Source organism: Eublepharis macularius, chromosome 8 (genome assembly GCF_028583425.1).
Source record: "Eublepharis macularius isolate TG4126 chromosome 8, MPM_Emac_v1.0, whole genome shotgun sequence".
NCBI classification, from domain to species: Eukaryota; Metazoa; Chordata; class Lepidosauria; order Squamata; family Eublepharidae; genus Eublepharis; species Eublepharis macularius.
This window is the reverse complement of record NC_072797.1, coordinates 16,470,591-16,483,655: the sequence shown is the minus strand read 5'-3', so window position 1 is coordinate 16,483,655 and position 13,065 is coordinate 16,470,591. Positions and strand designations below refer to the sequence as shown.

Genomic DNA, 13,065 nt, shown 5'->3' with positions numbered 1-13,065 from the left:
GCCAAGTCTCCAAACTCCTTGATCTTATCTATCACTCTTGGCATGTTCTCCAATGGGTCCTCTACAATTAACATTATGTCATCCGCAAATGCTCTGACCTTGTATGAATAGTCCTTTATTTTTATTCCAGGAATTTCATCATCTTGACGTATTTGTATCATCAGAATCTCCAATACTAAAATGAACAACAATGGAGATAACGGGCAACCTTGTCTTGTTCCTTTACTTATCGTCAATTTCTTGGTCAATTCATCATTCACCACGATTGCTGCAGTCTGGTCTCTATAAATTTCCTTAATTGCTCTGATGAATCTTTCTCCCAATTGTAGCTTTTCCATAGTGGCAAACATAAAGTCCCAGTTTAAATTGTCAAACGCTTTTTCAGCGTCTACAAAGAAGAAACCAACCTCTTTGTCACAACGCTTGTCATAATATTCAATAGCATTGATCACTGTCCTTAAGTTGTCTCTTATTTGTCTGTCTGGCAAAAAGCCTGCTTGTTCCTCCTCTATGACTTCCGAGAGCCACCCCTTCAATCTCTCCGCCAATATCTTCGCAAAAATTTTGTAGTCATTGTTGAGTAGCGATATAGGTCTATAATTTTTCACATTAGTCAGGTCTTGGCCCTCTTTTGGGATCAATGATATATTCGCTTCACTCCAAGTTTCTGGAATCCTTTGATCCCTTAAAACCCCATTCATCACCTCTTTTAGGAATGGTGCCAGTTCATTAGCCATTGTCTTATAGAATTTAGCCGTAAGTCCATCTGGCCCTGGCGCCTTTCCTAGATTTGCAGATTGTATTGCCTTACTTATTTCCTCGTCAGTTACTTCACTATTCAACTTATTTCTCCAAGCTTCCGAGATTTCTGGAAGTTTGGTTTTCTCCAAATATGACGCTATTGATTCTTTGTTTACTTCTTTTTTATTATACAGCTTAGCGTAAAATTTATAAAAGGCTCTACTAATGGTAGCCTGCTCCAAATACGTTTTGTTATCTTCGCAAATTTTATTTATTATCTTCTTTTCCCTTTTCTTCTTCAATTGCCATGCCAGGTACTTCCCAGGTTTATTAGCACCCTCAAACGCTTTTTGATTCAGTCTTTTGAGATTCCACTCCAATTCTTTATTGCTCATTGCTGTTAGCTGTTCTTGAAGTATTTTAATTTCCTGGTATACCTTCTTTTTCCCTGGTCTCTTTTTTAGCTGTATTTCTTTGGCTTTTATTTTCTCCTCAATCTCTTGTCTTTTCTCCTCTTTCTTCTTTCTTGCTCTACCATTTAAGTCCATTAGTATGCCCCTTACAACCGCCTTATAAGCATCCCAAACTTTATTGGTTGGTACTTCTTTATTCACGTTGTATTGTATAAAAAACTTTGTCTCTCTTCTCAGTATTTCCATATTCTCTCTTTCCTGTAACAAGTCCTCATTTATTCTCCATGCTTTCCTTTTTCTCTTTTTTCCAAATTTCCACATAATTGGGTTGTGATCTGAGCCTACCATAGGCATTATTTCTACCTCCTTAGTCCATAATGCTAAGTCTTTTGAGGCCCAGATCATATCAATTCTTGATAATGTAGAATGCCTTGCAGAATAAAAGGTAAACTGTCTGCTTTTAGGATATTCTCTCCTCCATACATCTTCAAGAGTCTCTTGTTGAATCAACTCAAAAAAAAGCTTTGGTAATAGTCCTCTTTTCTTTTGTGCCGTTGTAGTCTTTTTGTCTAGTTCCAAGTCTGTCACTCCATTGAAGTCTCCAGCAAGAATTATCTGGTCGTATGCAAGATCGTCTAAATGCTTCCTTAAATCCTCAAAGAAGCTTTCTTTTGCACCGTTAGGTGCATAAAGTCCGACTACCAACAATCTCTTTAAATTCCAAATACATTCCACTGCTACAAATCTAGCTTCCACATCTCTCATAACAAATTTTGGCTGTAGCTCCTCTTTTATGTACAACACCACTCCTCTTTTTTTCTTGTTGGAGGCCGCTACATATTCTTTGCCCAATTTTCCAGATTTTAAATATTTTACATCCTGCTTTCTGATATGGGTCTCTTGCAAACAAACAATATCACATTTTTGTTTTAGTAGCCAGTGAAAAGTATTTTTCCTCTTATTCGGCGAGTTTAGTCCATTTACATTCCAAGATAATACTTTACACTCCATACTCATGATCTTGTTGGTAAGTCTTTTTCATTGTCCTTAATAAATCTCTCCATCTCTCGCTCAGATCTGATGCGTTTTTTGGCCCCTCCAAACTCAAAGGACACTCCTTCCGGTAACTCCCATCTGTACCTGATTTTCATGTCCTTCAAAATCTGAATTAGCACTTTATATTTTTTCCGGTCCAGTAACACTGATCTGGGCAGTTCCTTCATTATAATAATCGTCTTGCCATCAATCTCCAATGGATCTTGAAACTGTTTTGTCACAATCCTCTCTTTCATATTTCGTGTTGTAAACTGCACAATCACATCTCTTGGTAGTTTCCTCTGGGTTGCTATTCTCGAATTCACACGGTATGCCACATCTAGGATAGCCACAACTTCCTCCTCCTCCTTCCCCAGGTACTCAGCCAACACCTCAGTCATCTGTTCTTGCGCTGACTTTCCTTCCACTTCTGGCAAGCCACGAAAACGTAGCTGCTTCTCCATATGTTTAGTTTCTGCAACTGACATTCTCCCCTTCACCAATCTCATCTCTGTTTGTTGCGTGTCTGCTAAATTCTCCATCGCGTCTTCTACTGTTTTAACTCTCTGCTGCGTTCCTTGTAATTCATTTCGTATTGTTTCCATACCTTTTTTCACTTCTGACAGCTCCGATTTTACTGTCTGTGTAACCTCTTTAACCTCTTTTATCAGCTCCAATTTCGTGTCCTTAAGTTCTTTAATCATATCTAAAAGTTTTTTGTCCAGGTTTTTATCCAGGTTTTCTATTGCCGATTGCCACTCTTTTTTTGACATCGTGGGGCTTGCTTTAGCTCGCTCCCACGAATCCGCTCTCTTCCTTAACTCCGTGGCGTAAAATTTAACGTTTTTCTATTTTAAATGTCCCGGTCTTCTTATAGAAATTAAGTTTTAAAGAGTCCAAAATGTCGGGCGTCTTTTCTCTATGGTTTCTCTATGATTTTGTAATCCAAGATGGCCTACTTCCTCTTCCGCTGAAGCCGCGACCCTTCCCCTTTCAAAAATGGCGATTCCCTACTTCCTGCCCTCCAGCAAGGGCCGCTTCTCTCCAGCCACTCTATTGTTATTACGCACTTCCTGTCTCCCGTCTTCCCACAGCAGATCTCGCGATGGTGTCTTTTTCTCACAGCTCCAAAGCCACAGGTATTCAAAACAATAGTCCCATTTCTTTAATAACTTCTTTAAACTTAGTCTCTTTTTAAATTCGATTCCTGCCGAGTCTTCCCCTCCTTTTCACTAGTCTGTTGCAGTTTAAAAATCTACTTTTTTTCCTCTCTGTTTTTATCAATCTGTCCCGTCTCAGAAGATAATGATCTTTACCTTCTCTTCACTTTTCTCGGGTTGTAATCGCTGTTTCGATTTTAAGTTCTCCTCTCAGCTTCTTCCCCCAATCGATGCTTGGGTATGTAGGTCTTATGCCAGCCGAATTGGCCCCAAAACTGCCGCAGAGATTATAGCCGACCCGTCGCAAGGTGGGACCTCAAGGATCGGGGGGAGACTCGTTGTGTAAAGCCCCCCCTCGTCCGAGATCTAGCTCACCCTAGGGTCTTGAGCGTTCTTTGCCTGCTCCCCGCCTGAGAGCAGTCGGCCGCGGGCTATTTTCACCCCGCCGGCCGGTTAAAACGGCAGTCCGGTCAGCTCCGCAAGTGGAGCTGCGTTAGACCTCCATGGATCCCAAACAGGAAGTCGTTCTAAACTCATTCATAATGGCTAGGCCTTACTGGTAAAGTTCCCAAAGTCACTTCAGCTACTTTCCACCATCCTGACTCAAGGCAAATGCTTTAGTGACTTGCAGGTACCCAAACTATGCTAAGTTGAAGAGTGAGAACAATTGGAACAATTCTCCTATGGGAAAAAGTGAGCAAACTAGCGCTGCAGGAGGAGAACCTGTCCCCAGCTCTAGACTATAAGTGAGTTCCAAATCCATGGAAGCAGGCAGATTTTTGCTGCATGACCAGAACTGACACCCATTTACTCTGTCCTAGGGACGTCCGTTAAAAACTGAGTTTTCCCTATACTTTCAAAGTCCTTCAGAGGATTCACAGTCAAGCATAACAAAGAGACAGAAAGCAGGAACTGGCAATATGAAATTCAGGTTCTGATGCAACAGATCAAAGCTTCCAGAAGTAATTCATGTCATTACCTGGAATGGGCCTCCTTGCGAGTAAGTGGGGGGAATTAGCGGCAAGGAGGGAGGCTATGTGAGAGAGGTAACAACAGGATATCTCCACCAGTATTTACGGCTTCCTTTCCCCAAGGTAGCAGACGAGACTTGGTGCTTTTAAGGTCAAACAGTATTTTTTATTTAAAGAGAAAAACCAACATACACACAAGAGGCAATTAAAAATGGTTGGCACACACAGAGACAGAGTCCTAGGAAGCTAGCCAGAAGTTGGAATAGAGTGAGAGAGGGGAAGTATATTTACTGATCCTGGAGAGTAGAGTAGTCCGCGGAGGAAGTGAGCTTCAAATGTCCAGCATTCTTGGCCACAGAGACTTAGGGAAGAAGTGGCCCCAAGGGAGCAGTGCTTGGATCCAGTAAGCGTATACAGTTTGAATGGAGCAAGAGCCCTGGTTGTTATAGAGCAAAACGTGTCCTGAGGCTGAGGGGTTTGGTTACCTTGATTATTTGCTGCTAGGGTGTGTGAAAGGAAATGAAAAGTCTCTCCTGGAACTGCACAAAAGAGGGAGTTTGCTCATGAATCTACCGGAGCTGAGTTGATGAATTTAGATATGAGAAAATATAGGTTCCCAGGGAGAGAAGTGAAATTTATCAGTACTGATTGATTGCTCTCACATTTGTAGTGGGAAATGTAACCACGGGAAGAAGACATCGAAATGTGCTAATGGGTGACACAGCAAAGCTCGCTATTGTCAATGTCTCATGCCAGTTGCTGGGAGGACAGTCACCCTTGTCCTTTGCATTTACATACATATTCCAGGCATACCTGAATCTCTTGGGCTGGGTCCAGCAACATTCTGCCCAGCCAGCTTGGACTTTCCCCTGATGCAGACCAAGCTGCATTAATCCAGGGGCCCTGTGACCTTTTATATCACGGGCCTGTATTAAAGGTATATCAAATATGGTGAAGGCCAGGGCTGACCGCTTACAATGTATCTGCATTATCACATCAGTCAATAATCCTGAATTAGGTGTCCTGTGAGCAGCCACTGTTGTTTCAGGGATGCTTGATTGCACCTCTGCACACTGATACATGCACTCCGAATTTCAGCCACAACAGCAACTTATGGAAGAGAGGATGTACTGTAGGGCACTTCACAAAATAAGAGGTGTTTCCTTTTTTAGAAACAGCAGTGAAGAGGAAGTTCTACTTACCCAAATGCTCGATAGAATAGTATCTCTGTTTGCTGTCCACGCGCACAGTCTCAGCATAAGGGCTGCCCACTCCATAGCCAATGATGTATCCACGCACAATAATGTTCGGGTTCAGGGGTGGCGTCCAGCTCATGACGATGCTGGTTGACAAAGGCCTGACATGAAGAGAGCTTGGCTGATCGGGAACCTGAGATTCTAGGATTCAAAGGAAGGAGCTGTTAGCATGACTCTATTTTTGATCAAGCCAGTAAAAAAAAAAAATACAGTTTAGAGTTGCTGTTGCCAGAAGGGACCAAGTGATTCTCTGAGCAACATGCAGTGAAGGCACACAGTTAATTATCATTATTTAGCACTTGCCTAGCTTTGGACTTCTTTCTACTTTGCAGACAAAGCCTATTTTTTTCCTCTATATCAGGTAAGATATCCGACTATGCTATCTATCAGTCATTATAAAACTAGCTCTTCTGTTTCCTTTGCAGGAAACAGTTTTATAAAGTATCCGATGAGGAGGGAAATTATTGATCATAAAATGAAGATGATAATAATGGTGAGTTAAGAGGAAACAGGGAATCACAATGCTTAGACACGTACAACAATGCTACAAATTTTTCACCTATATGCAAGTATCATCAAACACCAAAAATTCGGGATACTAATCAGGGATTAGTAACTTAACAAAGATTAGTGAAACACTCCTGTTTGCTAGCTACATTTCTTAGGAATAGTCTAGAAATCGTAGCACTCTTTCTAAACATTTTTTTCTTCATATAGCCTTATTTTGGAAACTGCTCGACATAACTTGATGAAAATAGCTAACCTCTACAAATAAACGGGTAGCATTTGATGTACAAGGGATACAAGTTATTTTTATTACATGCAAGCCGGTGCTTTTTTTATTTTTGAAAAAAGCTTTAAAAAAATTTATAGCAAGTCTTTGTCAGAGGATTCTAATGGAGCTACCATCATAAGGCTCTTCTGAGTGGCAAAGTAGCTTGTCAATTTGAGAGGCAAAAAGAGACAAGTTACAATCTCCCCACCCCATGAAGAGGCCTGTAATATTTTAGCAAAATTCTACAGGTCAAAAGGAGAGCAATGCTAAATGCTGACGCAAACTCCGACACGATGGCCTCTTTAGATTGTGAAGCATCCCCACTATAAACCTTGGAAAAATGCAATAAAAAGGTGATGGGATTAATACTTTTTTCTGTTGCGCTGCCATTGATTGGATCGTTCATGCCCTTGGCATTTTATAGGCTTTGCAATGAATTTTGGTGAAGACATATACAGTCTTCCAAGGAACGGGGAAGCCACAGTAAAATCTTGTTAGAATATTAAAGCTTTTCTAACGCACAACACTTTTACAAGGGTTTCACAGTCCATCGCCTGAACGTCACTTAATTACGCTGCGTTTAAAGAAAACAAACAAGCAAGCAAGCAAACCAGATCCAGTTCAGTTCTTCAAGCATTCCCCAGAGGCCACATATTTTCAATCTCATAGTGTTTCCTGTCATTCAAGTGAATCAAGCTATTTTGGATCACTATACATCAACATTTCTGGAAGGTATTCAATGACAACACAGACTGAGGGGACACGGTGAGTGCCAAAAGGACGAAGGAAAATGAGAAACATGAACATGTTCAAGATCCGTTACTCATTTCTGTAATCATTAAAAATATATTTATAATCAAGATTATTCCAGTCCGGGCACTGCACAATACGTTTTTATCGTCCTATCCCTGAAATCACAAGGGAGAAAAAATGAAGAGAAAGACACTGATGAAAATGATGCAAGGACAGTGGCCTTCTTTGCAGGGGCAGTTTTTGCCACTTTTGGCCCCATATCTCTTTGGGTTTTCTTCCAAATTCCAGACGATTAACTCCCCCTTCAGATTTCAATGCCCACCCACTAGACAACCCTTTATTAGGCCTTTCCAGGGAGGCCAAGGAGATGGCACTAGGCCATTCTCAAGCAATTGGAATGTGTCATGTCTGTGCCCCATCCATGCCAATGCTAATGCTAATACTGACCTGCTCTTCTGAACCAATGTTTCATGCTGAAACTTGATGTCATATTGCCAGTGCCATAACTGTTTCTTTCACAGGCTTGATGCAGGTGTTTTATCTAACGGACTGTAGAAACTTTCAGTGCTCATGACCTTGTAGACTGCTCACTCCATGCATTGCTATGACTCTCGACTTTGATCTCTTGCTTTCTCAGTGTCTCGACTTGATAGTACAAATATGTGAGACGTTCTCAGAACAAATTCACGCCAAAAGTCCTGTTTACTGTTGGGAGGGGGAAGGAGCAGCTGTGTATATTAAGAGGAAGAATCTTCCCACATGTTACTATTCCTGTCAATCTTGCTATTACTGCTTAGATGCTTACCTTACTTCTGAGTAACCCTATGGACATATCTATGGAAATGATTTGATTTCTGAATAAAGCCATTTAACCAAGAGCCTGGATTTCTTGTTGCAATGGTACAGGGGTCTATCTGCCATAGCCTGTCATCCATAGCCTGACAGTATGTGGTGTGTGTGAGAGGAGGGAGAGGAAGTAGGAATAGGAGTGGGGTGCTGTGATAATTCCCGTCCTCTCCAGAATCTGAAGCCCATCCCCAACTGGACTGAGAAAAGACGATGATCTTCCAGTTAGAGATAAATAAGTTCTACGGAGACTCTCCCCCCCCCCCCCATATTTAGGCGCAAGTGAAAGAGAACTGGAATGCGATGTGAAGAGAAATTCTGGAACAGCAAAGTCATTCCCAATATAGTGTAGTGGTTACAGTTGGATTACCAACACTGTAACCACTACACTATATTGGGAATGACTTTGCTGTTCCAGAATGTCTCTTCATATCGCATTCCACTTCTCTTTCACTTGCACCTAAATAAAAGAATTGATTCAGTTCTAGAATTGCTCCGTTTGGGTTATTTCAATGCAGTGGCACACTGTCCACCCTCACTGATTCTAATGTAGGTGTGGGCACCAATGAACCTCTGCAAACAGACAACCTCATTGTTATAGTCCTTTGGGGTAAATGGAGATTTTTTTGTGCAGTGTTTTACCAGTGTGCACGTGTACTCCTGGGCATTGGTAACACAGAGAAAGAGCATGAGAAAGAAACATGATACAAGAGATTACTTTTTTCTAGCATGTTAGCATGCACGCATTGGTAAAAGCACAGGGGGAAAGATGCAGATGAATTGGGGGGGGGATTTGATGGCTGCTTCAAATTGCATATGATTATAGTTTTATATTATATTTTAAAATAAAGAACAATAGAGGATTCCTCATTCATCATCCGACAGCGAAGAAGCACAGAGCTGTTGACTCAGCAGTGGGCCAGGATACTTGCTGTGAAAATAGCAGGGGTTGGGAGAAGGGTGTGTGTGTGTGAGGCCAGACATGTTTGCATCCTGACTGAGACCTCTCATTTTAGAAATTAAGCATCGGCTATTGTCAGTCTGGATAAAATTAGTGGTTTCATATATTAAATCTGTGACAAATTGTTACTCAAGTGACAATGCAGAAAAGCATCTGACAATGATGCTATGATCACTTTTTCAGCAAGCGATGCTGGACTTCGTTTAATGTGGACTGCATAAAACCATCTAGTCACACGACTCCGGCTTATCCCACTAATTAGGAAGCTGGCTGTCTTTGTATTGATCAGTCCCTCCGTCTTTATCCATCTATTAGATGATTTTATCACATCATTTCTTTGTGCATCTTGGCACGAAAGGGACCGAAATGTTGCCAATGAAGCATTTGTCTCTGCTCAAGCACTTCCACTGCGGTACCACCTTCTTTAGAACTGCAGTTTAATTCACCGTGCAATGACCTTGCAGTGTATCTGATTGACTTTTTAAAAATCACCAGATCTTATGTAGCCATAGGCAGAACATCAATAGTGCGTGGTAGAACCCGTGTACTGCCAAATTTACTGAATGCACTACCATGAAGTCACCAGGTCTTTCAAAATACATTGTGCTTTTGTTTTATTTTGGGTTTTTTTTTGCCACTGGGATTTCCCAAATCAAACTGGAAAGTAAAGGTCCAAAGGTTTTTTTCAACATCAGAAACGATACGTTGGAACTGTTTCGCAGTTTGCCACGTTGGAGACCCTGAATCAAGTGGAAAGATGACAATGTTTTAAATAAATGAATAAATTTCCCTAGACCCCAGACTACGTAAAACAGAAATGTCCAGGAGGGAGTTTTTATAAAGGCAATAGGACTATAACAGATAGTATAGGAGAATGCTTTTATAAAGGGAATGGGACAACATCTATCTGTTTGCTATGTTTATTGTCCTGCTCTCACTGTATTGTTTTCTACTTAGGAAATACTCTTTTTTGCTTTATTTAACACTAGCAACAAAGCCCATTGTGGGAAAAATACAACGGGATCTAGAAAACTGATTTAGCAGGCCCTGCTGCAGGGCCTTTGGAGGGTGGAGCTGCCATGCAGGTCTCTCTACCACCTCCATGGTCTGCAACCCGAGGCTAGGAGCACTGCAGGGTATGCCAGCAGTATCTTACACAAAAATAATGCTATTCACTTCAAATTAAAGAATAACCCCAAACCACAATTGCTTTCAAAAACACTTTATTTCTTTAACTGCTTTAGGTTACACAGTAGGAGGGCACAACAGGGCATGAAAGCAGTGTACTACACAAAATAATACAACCCACTTCACCGTTTTTGACAACAATTGTGTTTGGGTGATTCTCTGATGTGAAGTGAGTTGTGTTATTTTTGTGAGGTGGAATGCTGGAATGCCCTTTGGTGTGCCCCCCTGCTGTGTAACCTAAAGCTGTTCAAGAAATAAAGTGTTTTTGACAGGAATTGAGTTTTTGTGATTCTCTGATGTTAAGTGAGTTGTGTTATTTTTCTGTGTGGGGGACTGCTGGTGTAATGTGTCATAGTGCTTTGCCTACTTGTACTTTGAAAGTGAGAAAATAACTTTAAAAAAACTTTATTTTGTGTTGTTCATGTTTTATTCTTTGTTGTGCAGTTAGTTCCCATCATAGGGAACAATGGAGCTGGCTGGCCAGCCATCTCTGTAGGTGGTGGGGGAATTTGAGGGAGGGTGTCTGTGGTTCAGGTGCTCTTTCACAGGGACAAGCTGGCACTCAGAAGTGTGCCCACTATTGTGGCACCCCTGGGCTGTGCGGAATTGCCCTGGGAAAGAGAGTTTAGAAGTTCCCAGCATAGGGAACAAACGGGGAGGGCTGGCCAGCCTGTTCCTGGGGTTATGGGTGTGGGGATACTGGGTGTGGATTGGGGTCTGTGAGGGGCTAATGTTGGGATTTGAGTCTGTGTGTGGCAGCTGGGGGGAATTGGGTATGTGTGGGGCTGTAGGGGGTGGACTTTGGGGGCTGAGAGCACCTACTTTGGGAGGCCATGAAATGGTCCCCCCAAGTGGGAGCTGGCTGATCCTTGGTGGGGGGTGGGAGGAAAGGTGGGAGAAGGGCCCCTGAGGGTTGGGGGCATTTTGCATGCAAAATGCCACCCCTGGCAAGACAAGCCTGCCTCTTCATTTTTTCCCCATAGGAAATAATGAAGATCAGCAGCAGCAAGCACAAATTAAGAGATTAGCAGCAGCAAGAGAAAACCTTTCCCTTTTAGGCGAGGATAGGGGTACCTGGTTTGGGGGGGCCATAACATGGCCCTACAAAGTCCAATCTGTCTGAATCTTGGGGGGGTTGTTAGAGAGGAGTTAGAGGAAGGTCCCCACCAAGTTTGGCTTGATTCGGTAGGAAAATGCCTCCCCCAGGCTTCAGGGAAGCCTGGGGGAGGCTTTTTTCCCATTGAAATGCATTACCGAAACAAATCGAAACTTTTCGGTAATCGCTGTTTCGGCATTACCGAAACGTTTCAGTAATCATGAAACGTTTCGGTAATGCTGAAACTAACCGAAACAGGTATGTTTCAGGTTTTTTTTGGTAATCTGATTACCGAATTGCACACCCCTAACTAGGAGCCCCGTGGTGCAGAGTGGTAAACTGCAGTACTGCAGCCCAAGCTCTGCTCACGACGTGAGTTTGATCCTGGCAGAAGCCAGGTTCAGGTAGCCGGGTCAAGGTTGACTCAGCCTTCCATTCTTCCAAGGTCAGTAAAATGAGCACCCAGTTTCCTGGTGGTAAAGAGTAGATGACTGGGGAAGTCAATGGCAATCCACCTTGTAAAAAAAGTCTACCAACTAAATGTCGTGATGCAGCGTCCCCCCATGGGTCAGTAATGACTCAGTGCTTACACAGGGGGACTACCTTTACCTTTACCTAAAATGAAATGCCTTTTAAGTTAGGTCTACTGATCCCATTCGCACAGAATATACATTTTCTAGACTGATCAAAAATTCCTGTTATTACTTAAACTGTTTTAGTCAGATCCTTTGGGGGAGCATAAAGTGATTTTTTTCCAGTTTTGCCCAGAAAAACAAAACCACAACTTTTGATGCTGAAAATAAATATTTAAAATCTTCCCAGCTGTCAGGAAGATCATTCCAGCTTTCCAGGGAACCTTGGAGAGGCAGCAGTGTTTGGGTTTCTAATGGATTTAACAAAAATGCACTAATTAAAAGGAATGCCCATTGGGAGATAAGGAAGCTTTTCAAGATACTGTTCATTTTTTGTGTTGCAGCAGATGCCAAGAAGGCGTCCTGAGAAACACAAGAATCTGCTCCGGCAAAAGAGCAAAGAGGGAATTGCACTTAAGAATCTCCACAGCAGCATATTTAGTGGAAACTTGCGGGTCTTGCTCTGCTTGGCTAAGCTAATTATCTCCAAGAAGTTCTCACTGGAACTCACTGAACATGAAGAAACTGCAAGGCAGTGGTGCCGCCATGCGGACACTACTTCTTGCCCACCTATCCAGGCAGGGGACAGAACCAATTTTGTCTGGGATTCAATATGGAGGCAGAACTAGATGAGTAATCCAAGTTGCTGGTGTGTTTTGGAAAAGGCATGGACTGTGTGCTTGCTTCAGCACTACCTTTACAATAGGGTATTCCCCTAAAGGGAGCGGGGAATCCCTGCGTGTTCCAAAGCTCTTCCTTGTCATGCCAGGAATGATGTCAAGAGCTCGGGAGTGCATGCAAGCAAAGTTGCATGCAAGGTAATTCCCCCCCCCGCGCTCCCCCACAACCCCCAGGTTGGGCTCCAGGGGACTTGGCAACCCTACATCACAACCTGTACAGTGACTAACCAATGCTTTATGCAGGCACCAATGTTCATTTTTCCAAAGGAACCTAAGTCTCTGAAGGCTAAAATGAATTTAACACAGTTTATGGAAGGCAGAGAGTGAAAGAATGGACAAACTCTGCACAGTTCAACTCTGTTTATAGTTACTTTTTGCAAGGTTTCTTCACTCCCTTGCTCTCAAAGATACAAGTATAAACCATAATAAACGTAACCCTCTAGGTATCATTATGTTTCTGCAAAATTACTGGGTGATGGACTATGGGCGGGCATGGCAACAAAGCCTTCCTCTTTTCCTTTCCTCACCCTCCTTTTGGAAGAAATGGACTGTGCCATG

The 13,065-nt window shown here is 42.4% G+C and overlaps 1 protein-coding gene across 1 annotated transcript in view; it reads right to left on the bottom strand.

The window, feature by feature from the left end:
* The window catches only part of DCC (DCC netrin 1 receptor), an 814,397-nt gene that overhangs the window by 194,514 nt on the left and 606,818 nt on the right, over positions 1–13,065 (bottom strand). The window contains exon 15 of the mRNA XM_054986644.1: positions 5,523–5,717. Within this exon, the coding sequence (XP_054842619.1) occupies positions 5,523–5,717 (195 nt within the window). The remainder of the gene's footprint in view (positions 1–5,522; positions 5,718–13,065) is intronic.